Raw genomic sequence first — 13,812 nt, forward strand, 5'->3', positions numbered from 1 at the left:
CCTGACAGAGGAGTTTCATTTGACCTAATGCAGGCAGGTTAGCCTCTTTGTATACACCTTTATAAGACTGAGATCAGGATTTTGTGATGTTTACAGCTACACGTTCATGTTTCACATGTTGCTTTCATTCAAATATAGCTTATCAAAGGCCAGAAATGTCAGACAAGTGAGACAAGTGTAGAGCAAATTGTTCTGAAATCTTCTGTCGCTTCGTGGGAACCTGCAGTTCTGGGGGCGTAGTCAGTGAATGTTGACTGCGCCCCCACTGCAGGTTCCCACCGAAGCGACAGAAGCCAAGTCATTTCAGAACAATTTGCTCTACACTTGTCTTACTTGTCTGAAATTTCTGGCCTTTGATAAGCTATATTTGAATGAAATCAACATGTGAAACATGAAAGTGTAGCTGTAAACATCACAAAATCCTGATCTCAGTCCTATAAAGGTGTATACAAAGAAGCTAACCTGCCTGCATTAGGTCAAATGAAACACCTCTGTCAGGAATAATTGGACAAGTTTCAAGCAAACTTATTGGAGGAGCTGAAATGTTTGACCCAAGTTGTAATGGTTAACTGCAACACTACTGAATGGAAATTAAATGTGTGTGACAGCTGAATTTTATGGAAAGAATAAAACAAATCTGTGAAAGAACTTCTGGCATGATTCTCCTCAGTATCAGCTGTACTCACGCACAAATACACAATAAACTGATCCATTTAACCCACTTTTTTGAGTGCTCCACTGTTTTTGTGCATCTTTTTTGGGCCTCCCATGAAAGGAAGTCAAGTACCGAACTTCATACAGGGACTGGCAAATACTCCAAATCCCAGAATGCATTGTATCAATTTTTTTTTCTACAGAGCTTCCAGAGGAAGGGGCTTCACAGCAGGGAAACTGTGTGATGAGATGGGGAGTATTGGACTGTATCTTTGAAGAAGCCTTGGATCCAAAGTAAATAGTCAGAATGTTGTTTGGGCAACTGGTGACTGTTTCCAGATTGGTGACAAGCCTGAGTCTGACCTTTCACCTCCTGTAGAAAAGTCAGACTAAAACTATTATAGACTCCCTCAAGTCTGATCATGTCATCATAGCAGCTTAATTACCCAAAGACCGCACTAAAAACTCATAAATGAATTAATAAAAATACCTCTTTTCACCTTTTTTGAGGCGTTATTCTTTGCTCTGTTTGCAGAGGAACATTTTCTCTTTTCCTTTTCATGTCTGTTCTGTCTTGCTCAGTAAGTGCCCATCCCTTCCGCCCACAGGGGACAAGCTGTTCCGCCTTTCCACAAGCTGCCAACCTGAATTCAAATTCGGGCGACATTGCTGCCCATCAATCACTTTAGTCTGTGGTCTGATTGCAAATTTTCCTTGAACAAATGAGCTCAGTGGTTTAGTTTTAAATTATGCAGGGATCATTTGTAAGAGGAGGTGGATTTTAACATAGACCAACGAGCCGGGGTTAAATTCATTTGCATCTCTGTTTGTGTCTCTATTCTGATTGATCTTGTTGAAATGCATCTACAAATAATGAGACTGCGTCTCAGATATGTTTTTATTTCAAAGGTGTGAGTGAATGAACAGATTGCAACACACTACAGTTTATTAGACAATACTGGTTGGAAGTAGTATATCAGAAGAACATTTTCATTAAGTGGTATGTTGCATATAAGTATTGTGCATGAGTGTGTGAGTCCTGACTTAACTAACTGAAACAATATTGAATCATGTAGTCGTATGACCTAATATGGCAACAGGCCTGATTTTCTGAATCATCCTAAATGAAAAAATAACACTGTGTAAAGATTCACAATCTATTTTTGTTTTAATTTGATGCATCTTTTTATTGTTTGTGTCTTAGCCAAACTGAAAGGAAAATTAGCAAGAGAACTATTGGCATGAATCCTTGTTTTGGATGAAATCTGCATGTCCTCCAAATGCATGCAAAGATTTCTTCAAGTACTTCTTAAACAGCTGATATCTCACATGAATGAATTAAAAGCAACAAATAAAATGAACAGGTCCAAAATTAGGTTGAGTACAGTATTTCAAAACATTTTTGTTAGCATTTAATCTATTAGTTTTTGTTTGGGTTTTTTGATTCAAATTGTTTAAATACATCAGCTGTTATTATGTTTTATGTTGTTTTGGCTAAAGTGTCATGATTGGTGGTTTTGTTGCTGGTGAGGTAGATGCGGTGGACTCAGGTTTGCTGAGCAAATGATGGTTTAATGAAGGAGTGAACAGAAATCCAGGCAGCACAAGTGAACGATGAGGCTAAGAACTCAAACACAATGGTAGCACCAGTACACAATTTGAAACAATGACAGCAGATGACTGAGCAGGGAACACAGGTGGGATTAAATACACAAGGAAGGCAATCAGGGGAAACAAAGGACAGCTGGGGACAACACAGAGACTCAACTGAACACAGAAACCTAAATAAACACACAGAAAAACCAAATCCTCACATAAAGAAAAACTAAAACTTTGTTGTTAATTAGAGGAATTAACAAATAATCAAACTGATCTGCAGAGCTCCAAAAGTGTTACATTGAGGGAATGTATTGGCCAAATACGGAACATACTAGTTACCCTAACTTGGATCATATAGTAGATTTGTTGGTCATGTTGGTTGTATAGTTCATCCTCAGAAAAAAAATCAGTCTGGAGCTATCAAATATTTCTGGTAAACTTTCTTAATACAACCCTAATGCTGCAAAACCCATCGTGTTTATATTTAGTCTGCTTTAGGCCATTTTATTTTTATATAACAGCAAGCCAAGCTCTACCTTTTCATTTATATTGATGCAATGTCCAACAGACAACACTGGATGTCAGTATTTAACAAATAATACAGTGGATCTAAAATCCACCGAGCCACCTGGGATGAAAATGGGCTTCATTGCTATCAAATCAGTAAAGGAACTGTTCTTTGTTCTTTGTCTATATAAAGACTAACATATTTGCTGCTGAACATTTTCACTGCTTTATAACCTGACTGAATCATTAAACTTGCTTGTTGTTGCTTGTTGTTAAATGTCCAGCATGATTCTTTTGCATACTGATTTGTAAAAACTCCTTCAACCATGTACCGGCCTGCATTTGTCAGATGTCCCGTATTTTCTCATGCGTGGAGAGGAACGATAGAGGCTTGACCGACACCAGTTTATCACAACAAACTATAAACAGAGCTAATTCTCGCTGTAGCACACAGCAGACGAGGAGGGCTGCCAAAATGAAACACCTTCTTCTTGCTGCTGTGCTTTTGTTTGAAATTTTTTTGCATGCTTCAACTCGATGCACCGCTCCGACCTCAGAGTTTCATCTGGACGGGAATTTTTTGATAGGTGGACTGTTTGATATTCATTACGCCTGGGGCGCTGGTCTCCATCGCCGACCAGAAGCTCTCGACTGCTCGACGTGAGTTAAATTACGACAATGATTCATGAGGGAAAATAACGAAAGAGCAACATTTTAAATTGGATATAAATATACTCTCTCAATAAGACTAAAGTACGTGTTGGATTGACTGCACAGACAATGCATTTATCGACAAAGATAACTTGATTAAATACGAATTGCAGTTTGAAAGTGATGATTTAAAAATAAAAAATTTTCTGGAGTTATTACGGTTTGTTCTGATACTTTGCTTTCTTGTCCTCAGTCAGTGTTTCAGCATCTCAAATTATCGGAGGTTTCAGTTGATGAGATTCGCGGTGGAAGAAATCAACAACTCCACCAGCCTGCTTCCAAATGTGACTCTGGGCTACGAGATGTTTGATCACTGCTCGGACACGCTTAGCTTCCCGGGAATTTTAAAGCTCATCTCAGTGAATGGTGAGATCCGACCCTGGGCTGAGCCAAACACAAAACTGTCCCAGGTGATAGCAGTGGTTGGTCCTTTCACAAGCACTCAGGCCCTCACTGTAGCCCCGTTTTTTATGGTGGATCTCATTCCTATGGTAAGTATTGAAAGTTATCATCACAATATCAGGTGATGTATCAAGCTAAAATTCAAATGTCACTGTGTTTTTCAACTAGTGAAGCTGAATTTTTCTGTAACTCTTCTTTGGCAGGTTAATTATGGATCCTCCATTTCTATTTTTTCTAAGAAAACTAAATTCCCGTCGTTCCTTCGAACAGTGCGTCCCAGCAGCAATGTTATAGAGGTGATTGTTGCCATTCTGAAGCACTTTAAGTGGCGCTGGGTCGCTTTTCTTTACACTGCCGATGATTTTGGCAACGACGGCCACAACTTATTTGTGAATCGGGTCAGGAACACCAACATCTGCATTGGATACACCACAGACCTCAACGCCGACATTAATTTTTCTATGTTGTTCAGTCACATTGAGCTGCTGAGGATACGCGTAATCGTTGTCTTCACAGATGAAGTGGCTGCCGAAGTTCTCATCAAATCAGCTATCCGCTTTAACGTCACCAACAAAGTTTGGATAGCAAATGATGCATGGTCTCTGAATAAACACCTGCCAAAGTTGGAAGAAATACGAAGCATTGGAACGGTGCTTGGTGTGGCTCAGCCGATTATGACTGTTCCTGGTTTTGGTGATTTCATCCGTTCTGCTGAGGGTCAGACCGAGTGTGGCTACAATGGACAGCAGATGTGTGGCAATCAGGTTTTCAACTGCAGTGAGTGGAGTGCAGAAAGTATCCTGGAGGCAGACCCATCCTTCTCCTTTCCTGTTTATTCTGCTGTGTATGCGATCGCTCATGCACTGCACAAGACCTTACAGTGTGAAGAAGAGGGATGTAATAATATCACAGTGTATCCAAACATGGTAAGGATCAGGATGTGATCATTCGTTTCAGCAATTTAAGTTTAGTTGTACCTTTAAACATAGTCATACGACTCAGCTTATTGGTTGTTGGATATTAACCCAAGTTTTGCAATCTATTATTTTACAAATCTCCTGTGCAAACAGGATACTGACGGGGTCAAGTGTCATACTTATGCTGTTCCTGGGTGTTGAACACCGTTTTTATTTACATTCATCATATGGCAGTTATAATAAAAGCTAAAAGGAAGCTTTTATTATAACCTTTAATTTCAAGATATAAAATTCAATAAATACATGATTTAAAAATACTTGACCTGGGGTGTAGGATGTCTTTTGGTGTCTTCAGACAATGCCAAGGAGGAAATGCGTTAAATCTTTTTGAGGTAGTTGTTGGTGTCCATCAACAAGTAATAGGCTTGAAGTCTAGTCATAAATTTTGAAATTCCTGTCAGTTGCTGATGTTCATTTCCTTTTAAAGACCATTAGAACGGTTATCAATAGGATTAAGGAAAGTGACCTAGAAGTCACATCTTGTACTGCTTGAATAAACGCTGTGCAAGTTTAAAATCATTTGTGGTTTAGTTTTATACAAAAACATCCCCTGAATTTTCTGCTGTAATAAATTTTCAAGGAGATCATTTGTTGTTGAAAATTATCAAGATCTCCAAAACCGCTAGAAATGAAACTAATGTGGTTGGAATCGTCCAGTCAAAGCTCACTATGTTGTGTCGGAGCCTTGACAGAGCTGAGGACCAGATAATGCATCCAAATCAGAAAAATAAAACTGCATATGAGTGAGACAAATGTGTTCAGATTTAAAAGAAAGACCGACTACCTCACATTATTAGTGCTACATGCTTAGTTTGCTCACACACTGTTTCTGTCTTTGTTATGTTCTGGTTCAGTGTGTTCTGTCATTTATCTGAAACTCTGATGGCATGCTTAGGACATTTAGTTATCTTAAAGGGAGCTTAGGGAATTATTATATTTCATTATTTTGTAATAGCTTCATGAATGTGGATTGTTGGGAAATTTTTATTTTATTTTGTTTTTTGCAAGGTTTCAAAAAGCATTGCTCAAAAATGATAATTTTTTTCAGTCAAATTTATCATCTCATTTAATAAATGTGGAATTTTTAAGGTATCTTTTAAAACCTGTGTGATAAATTATTAAAAAGATAGTAGTCTGCTGCATGAATCTTGTACATATTCAAGTGAATCATTTACATTTTTTTCATGACTTTGAGATCAAGTTGGAGAAAAAAAATACATTAATTAAGCACAAATTTGGAACTATTCATTTGACTGTCGTTTATCCATTTTAGGTTCTAGCAGAACTACAGAAGTCCAATTTCACTCTGTTAAACCACACCATTCAGTTTGATCAAAATGGCGACCTCAAGTTGGGACTGTATTTCCTCGTTTTCTGGAACAGTACTGGTGATGCACAGAAGTTTGGATTTTATCAATTTTATCCAACAGTCAATTTCTTCATCAACAGCACTGAAATCATCTGGTACACAAATAAAGAAGTAAGCACTCTCTTGTTTGGATGGATGGATGGATGGATGGATGGATGGATGGATGGATGGATGGATGGATGGATGGATGGATGGATGGATGGATGGATGGATGGATGGTAAAAGCAGCAATCAGTGAGAATCAAGCTTTTCAATAGGTCAGCTAAACATTAAAGTATTCACTGGAAGCTAAATAAACTTGCTGAACAGAGTGAGGATTATTCTAATTACTATCCTCAGATGCCATCTTAAAAACCTAGACTAAACATTTTGACAAACTGTTTTGAAAGCTGTAAGAAAGTTGTGTGTGTGCTGATTTTTTTGTGTGTTTGTTGTTCCTTAAACAGGTTCCCACTTCTCTTTGCACCCCAGAGTGTCCTGACGGATATGCAAGAAAGCAAAATTACATCCACAGATGCTGCTTTACCTGTGAAATCTGTCCAAATGATACTTACATCAATGTTACAAGTACGTATGAGGATGTGGAATTATTGAGTTATTAATATTATTATTTAATTTTTAACATTTTGGTTGTTTTCAATAAACATGTGTCGGTTATAACCGCATTGTAAGAAAATTGTCAGTAATGAAAAAGATTTTATACCAGCTATAAAACTGTGTCAGAGTTATTTAATTAAAGGGGATTTTAACTTGTTTATGTCTCAATTTTTAGAGGATCCCTACAGCTGCATCAGCTGTAAGAGCACAGAGTGGTCTAATGAAGGAAGTACATCATGCAACCTGCGGCTGGTGGAGTTCATACCGTTCACAGACATGGGGGCGGTGCTGATCATGGTTGGAGCCTCCACCTTAGTGGGCCTCAGTGGAGCCATATCTGTTCTCTTCGCCTTCAACTACAACACTCCTGTTGTCAGATCTGCTGGAGGACCGATGTGCTTCCTGATTTTAGGCTGCCTCGCTCTGTGCAGTGTCAGTGTGTTCTTTTACTTCGGCAAACCCACAAATGCTTCGTGCATCTTAAGATACTTTCCCTTTCTGTTGTTCTTCACAGTTTGTCTGGCATGTTTTGTGGTGCGCTCTTTTCAGATTGTTTGCATTTTCAAAATAGCTGCCAAGTTCCCCAGACTCCAAAGATGGTGGACTAATTATCACGGCCAATGGCTGCTCGTCACTGGAGCATTCACAGCTCAGGCCCTGCTACTCATTGTTAGCTTTGCCTACGATTCTCCCAGACCTTACAACGAAACATCGTGGCACCACGGCCAAATTGTGCTCTTCTGTTCTTTGAATCTAGATGCAACCTCCTTTTCTCTTGTTTTACTCGGCCTATTGAGCTGCCTCTGCTTCATTTTCTCCTACATGGGAAAAGACCTCCCAAAGAATTACAACGAAGCCAAAGACATAACCTTCTGCCTGCTGCTGCTGATCCTCACCTGGATCTTGTTTGTTACCATTTATATGCTCTACCACGGAAAGTTCATCCAGTCTCTGAACGCTCTTGCAGTGCTCTGCAGCCTCTACTCGTTCTTGCTGTGGTATTTTCTGCCAAAATGTTACATCATTATTTTTCAGTCCCACAAAAACACACCGCAGTACTTTCAGTGTCTCATACAGAACTACACCAAAACAATCAGCAAGTAGATGCTCTGATTAAGTATGACAGTACCAATCACATCTGTGCATGAATGAGTCAAAGCAACACTGCAGGTATGTTTGAGAAATTCTGGAATCTGACCAATTTCAACATGTCAAATTGCAAAGTCACCTTTCATTTAATGTATGTTTGACATATACAGTATTTTTTTACAACAACTGAAGGTGACATAGTTACTCTATTGTGGTATAAAATGCCACTATTTAGTAAAATTTATATTGCTTAATACCAGAACGAGTTGGATAATATTTTCTATTTGATTCTGACTTCTATTCTAACCACATGAGGGCGCCACTTTAATGCAGCAGGCTAAACAACCATCCTTCCGTGTGAGTGTGAGAGAGAGTTGATTTTCTTGTTTTGTTTACGAAAATAAAGTTCAATGTTAAGTACATTATTTTTTACATTTGTAGTTATTTATATGGAGCCAGATTACAACTAATTCCACCTCAGGGCACTTTACAAGACGAACTGGTCAAATTCATCCTTAGAGTCCAAATCAATATTTTGCTGCTGATTCTAGTCCATTTCTTTACAATTCAGTCATTTGGTTCACTTATACACAATTTTACTTTGATTATAGCAGAGAACAATCAAAGATTGATGATATAATGTTCAGTGGTGAAAAGTTCTGTCTGAGGAAGCTCATTCAATCTGATAAAACCTTTAAATATTTCATCCTGAGAAATCATGAGGTGACTATGGAAACCAATATTTTGCTTCTAGATAGTACAAACATTTTGCAGAGCCAGTAGCAGCAGCCAATGCCAACATTATTGTATATTTGCTGACATTCATTATATGGTCTAGACATTTTTCCTCTCGCATTTTTTTCCCATTATATTTCTAAAACAGGGAACTGTTTCCATTTGAATGAAAGTTGCAGAAACTATGTAAATGTAATTAAAATCTAATTAATGTTGTTCAGTGCAGGTAAATATTCTAATTTGACTCAATGCAAATCAATTCAATTTGCTGCCAATTCACAGCAAATGTCATCTTGAGGCATTTGTTGCCTCGATCACAGGAAATCCAGAGGTATTGATTTGAGTTATGCAGTCTGGTTGGTCGAGACGCTTCATTAGAAGAAAAAGCCACAGTGCTGCACCAACACTTAGGGCTAGACATCTTAACAAGGATGCCTCAGAGAGAACCACTAAGAGGGGACTTATTTACCAAAGGTCAACATCCACCCTTTCCAGAGTCTGGCCAAAGTTTTATGAGGCTTTCAGCTAGGGTATTTTATGGTTTCCCCTTTTTAACTTGTGAAAATACCAATGTGATGAGTTCTACAGAGGATTTCAATACTGATAATAATCATTTGTTCAGTAACTTATATAAACTATTTTCAGAATATGACTAATAATTAGCAATAGGTTATTTAACCTAGAAGAAATTGACTTAAGTGTCAAACAGAAGTCAGGCCAGCAGGGGGCACTAAGCAGCCGTAAACTCTTCTTGGTGGCCCTCACCTTTTCAGTCAGTATGAAGCTGGATCTCAGAGATAAGCCCCTTCAAACCAAGTCCATGTATCTGTTTTTATTTTTGGGGGGCGGGGGGTTAATCTCTTAATTTAATTTGTATAAAGATAAACACTGTCTTTTTCCTGTTGCCGGGTTTACTCAGCACTGGTTTTAAAATAAAGTGCTGAGCTGAGGCAACCTATTGCTCTTTATTCCCCCACTTTTAAAAAGTAAAAGCTTCACGCCGAGATGCTCGGTTGGACTGGGGGTGGAAGGGTTGCCCCTCCAAGTGAAACGGAAGAGGCTTGCCGCAGGGGGCACATGGGGGGGCGCAGTCCTGGTGGGTAAATTGCCATTTTGTTGTGGCTTTTCAGCTTCCAGGCAAGGGGAAAAAATGGGAGGACGGACCGTGAAACTAGGAACGAATTGGTAAAAAAGTGCCACTTAACATGGCATATGGCACTTTTCTTAGAGAGCGGGACGCTGACACCTACAAATTGACAATTTCATACCAATTTCAGAGTAACTTTAGCCACACACGACGGTGCCTCGATTAGCAGCAGTTTAGATTGACACAATCTGCAGGGCAATGTTACTCTTCTAAACATCAAGGGGAGAAATGTTTAGCTGGTGATCATATTTATTTAATTTCTATCATCTTATAAAGTCTCTCCCCTGTGTAACATTTTGACAGCTTACACTGGACAAAGAAAATGCAACTATTTATTGCGTGTTGTAATTCTAATAATTCTAAATGTTTATCCTTTAATGTAAAAAGCACCTCCAGTATCTAATCTAAGAAAACGTGTTGGCTTTGAGAACTGCTGCAGCCACAGATCTTATAAGTCATATGTTTAATAAATGTTCTTCTTCATTTTGTTTTGCTTTTTTTTATTTTTTTGTTTTGTTTTGTTTTGTTTTTGTTTTGCGTTTTTGCTGATGCAGCATACGTTTTTCTTCTAATAGGAAATATCGAGCGAGGAAAATCGCGGGAACGCCCCACAGCTTTTCACTTGTAGCTTTCTATTTTCCACTTTTGACCAGATAAAGAGGAAAGCCCTGGGAAAGAATCAAGCTGCAATTGGTCCATCATTTTAGGTCAAATAATAATAAAAAAAGCACAGCAATTTGCGTTTGCTGGTCGAAGGTTTGGCATAAAATAGTCAATTCAGCAGAAACGGATCAGTAACAACTGACACTGGACAGTTTTGTTACAATGCAATCTGACCTTTTATTTTCCACCGAATGCTTAAGTATAAAATATATTTAGTTTTTTTTCTGGTTTTCTTAAGCAAAAACTAAAAAGAAAAACATTAAGTACACCAATATTACCATGTATTTCTAAACAATTATGTAATTATGTGCTCTAAAGCTGTTATATTTTGTCCCTTCATTACATTTCTATAATCATCAGCTAAGAAACATCATTGGTGTATTTTGGTAATTATTTCTTTGAACAACAAATTTAAACTAGACAGATAAAACACATGGCTTTCGTAATTATGACACTAGAGTTAAATGTTTGTCAAGTGCTGTTCTTTAGCCTTTCATCATCATAGCCCAAATTCAGAAGGCGTTGCGCGTAAAGCTAAAAGATAAAGTAATTTCATCATCATGTTGTTACTTAAAATCAAACGTTGCTCTTGTGGCTGTCGCCTTACGCGCGACTGAAGGCAGTGCGCCAAAATCTGCTCTGGTATTCTCATTCAAATCCTGCTCTGCTCCTTCAGAGTAAATGGCAGATGTTTTGCAATTCAAGACGCATCAATGCCCATGTGCTTCAGCCTTTAACAATGGCGAACTCCTTTAGTCAAGCTCTTGTCTTTCATTTCAGAAGCCAACAAAGGGCTTCATCCTCCAGCGCAGTTATAAAGTTACTTTCCTGGTCAGTTCATTTCGGCCCTTGAGAAAAAAACCTTAAGCGATGTTAATGTGCGGCCTCTGCTCCTTTCATGCGCTAACCCCGGCGCACACAGGAGAACAGCGGCCTTTGTGTCGCCACTCCAAAATAAGAAGTCTTTAAATAACCCGGGGAGCAGTCTATAGAAATTCATGACGCTATTTTTTTTTCTATATGATGTTTGATCAGAGTTTCGCCAGCACGTCCGTCGCGTGGCTTCTTCTGAAATCCTCCAAATATTTTTAGTTTTTTTTTTCTCCCAGTCCACCTGTTCATGTACCTGCTCTCCCTCTCCCTCTCTCTCTTTCTCTCTTTCTTTTTTTGTACTGACGCCCTGGTGTACACAATGAGGGTTTGGTCACACCTCGAGTTCAGCTCAATGGAAGGCGGTTCATCGATTTGCTCCGCTCTCCGTGAGCCAAATTATGACCCAAAGTTGGCGTATATTTTTACCAGTGTCCTGCAAACATGTAATAAGCTAAAACCTTTATAAAATACTTGGTGAATAAATATTTTTTAAAAAGTTTTTTTTGTTTTTGTTTTTGTTTTGTTTTGTTTTGTTTTGTTTTTGGAGAATATAATGCTGCTAATTGATGTGGCCTAAAAATGGCTTCCAATAAATGGACAATGCGTTTAAACGGGAATTTAAAAAATGACCATGTTCTTTTTATTAAAGACGTGGCTTTGCATAAAACCCGATGTTTTATTGTATGCCAGGTAAGTATTTTCCAGATCTAGATAAATATAGAGTAAGATGTATAGATTGGGGAAAATATTTGGACTTTTTGACATTTTCTTCATCCGTTTATCCATCCGCCCGACCGAAGCCATTTCCAGATGTTTTATTTCATATATAGATGGTAAAATACGTTGTCGAGGACGTTTAGTGAAAATTCTGTGTTGAGGGAAGCAAGGATAAATGTTGCTCTTTGGGTTGGAAAGGCTGCCAACCCCTGCTGTAAAGAGCCACGTTGGTTTCAACGCGCTTTCTGCTAAAATCTTTGCACCGTCATTAGCCTGTAGCCATTGACTTGCAGATGCATCGCTTTTTTTTCAGCGGGGAAGCAGTTTATTGCAGTAATTGCATAATTGCCGCAGTAATTGTTGTTAACAAGTTCCCCAATAGTCCAATTATTGCAGCGGTTTTGTCGCGTCTCCTCCGGCGGGAATCCATGACAAAGGTCCGATCGGGTTAATGAATGACCCGCGGCTGAAAAGTGACAGTGTGAGAAGAGGTGCGATCTCTTTTTATAAACATACACCTAGCGTGTCATTTAACGGCACTCACATTATTGTCTCCATTTGACGCACACGTCTCTTGCTGCGCTTTTCTTATGGGTAGATGTGGCGTAACTCCATGTGGAAGAACTGCAACAGTTTTTTTTTTTTTGAGAGTCCTGCAGTCATCTGCCACAGGTCACGCTTCAGAAACGTTCACTAAAAGTTACCCAACACTAATTTAAATCAAGGCGAGTAATCAGAAGTGAAGATTATTATTAGGGGTGCAAAAAAAATAGGGGGGAAAAAAACAACAAGAGAGGCGACAACTGCTGTTAGGACAACATGTCAAAATCAACTCTCCACGGTGCTGTGCGGGGGAAAAACAGGCGTGAAAACGATGATTATGTGCCGCAACGCCGGGACAAAAGCCACCAGAAAGGCTACTTAGACCAGAGCATCCAGAACAGATTTTATACTAAGGTTATAGCGTCACAGCCTTGGCAGGCAATTTCTCGGTTTTTATTCAATTGATGTTTATTTAAAAAAAAAAAAAAAAAAAAAAAAGGCCGACAACCCCATGCATCAGTTGGAGTCTAAAAGTTTGTAAATGATTTGATTGAAGCTTCGATCTGTCGAGTCCCATGTATAAATCAAAATGTTCTAGACTGAAAACTGTTGGTTTTAAAAAGAAACTCTTACGAATCTAGCTGAACGCGATTCTTGTGTTTACGTCAATAATTTGAATGACTGATATTCAATACATCCAAATGCAACTTTTACAGTGTAGTCTAGCCGGAAATTAAAGCCAAATCAAAATAAAACATTCTTCGACAATGTGCTTAAGGCAACTTTATTAGGTTAGCTCCTTAAGCCCCTATGAGAACACTGGCAGCACGACTCTAAACTTTGGCACTGCAAATGAGAAGGTATAATATATATAAACTAATCTGAGACACATTTAAGTATTTCCATGCGGTCTTGTGTGCCCGCACGCAGGACGCGCACTGAGCCTCCTTGAGCCTGAAGTCGGCGCATTGTTTCAAATGGCACGACTTTCCCAAGAGTTAACCCTTTTCAGAGAGCAGTGTGGCAAATCGGGAGGCGAGAGTCTAAGGACGAGGGGGCGGCCCGCAATTCTCCTCGGTGCCTCACCGAACCCGCATGCCACGAAGACAAAAAACTGCTGACGCACAAAAGCCAAAAGAATCCGTAAAGTCCCAAAGAAATCAGAAAACGTCCGTAAAGTTCACGTTTCACTTTCCAACTTAAGCAGGTGTTGTATTTGTTTATTTTTT

At 38.9% G+C, this 13,812-nt stretch overlaps 1 protein-coding gene across 1 annotated transcript; it reads left to right on the forward strand.

Moving 5' to 3' along the window:
* Positions 1–2,890: 2,890 nt before the first annotated feature.
* LOC103138983 (taste receptor type 1 member 1-like) lies at positions 2,891–8,269 on the forward strand. The gene is made up of 6 exons (XM_007553408.2): positions 2,891–3,420; positions 3,665–3,962; positions 4,077–4,799; positions 6,124–6,330; positions 6,666–6,786; positions 6,992–8,269. The coding sequence occupies exons 1-6, from the start codon at positions 3,110–3,112 to the stop codon at positions 7,918–7,920; spliced, it is 2,589 nt and encodes an 862-aa protein (XP_007553470.1). The 5' UTR covers positions 2,891–3,109; the 3' UTR covers positions 7,921–8,269.
* Positions 8,270–13,812: the final 5,543 nt, after the last annotated feature.

Source organism: Poecilia formosa, unplaced genomic scaffold, assembly GCF_000485575.1.
Source record: "Poecilia formosa unplaced genomic scaffold, Poecilia_formosa-5.1.2 Scaffold56, whole genome shotgun sequence".
Lineage (NCBI taxonomy): Eukaryota > Metazoa > Chordata > Actinopteri > Cyprinodontiformes > Poeciliidae > Poecilia > Poecilia formosa.

What these genes read in the sequence shown, in the direction of transcription:
- LOC103138983 (XM_007553408.2), top strand. Translation starts at nt 3,110, where the DNA reads ATGTCCCGTATTTTCTCATGCGTGGAGAGGAACGATAGAGGCTTGACC. An exon ending in GAAGCTCTCGACTGCTCGAC is followed by an intron (nt 3,421 to 3,664) that starts GTGAGTTAAATT and finishes TCTTGTCCTCAG; the next exon opens with TCAGTGTTTCAGCATCTCAA. An exon ending in TACTTACATCAATGTTACAA is followed by an intron (nt 6,787 to 6,991) that starts GTACGTATGAGG and finishes CTCAATTTTTAG; the next exon opens with AGGATCCCTACAGCTGCATC.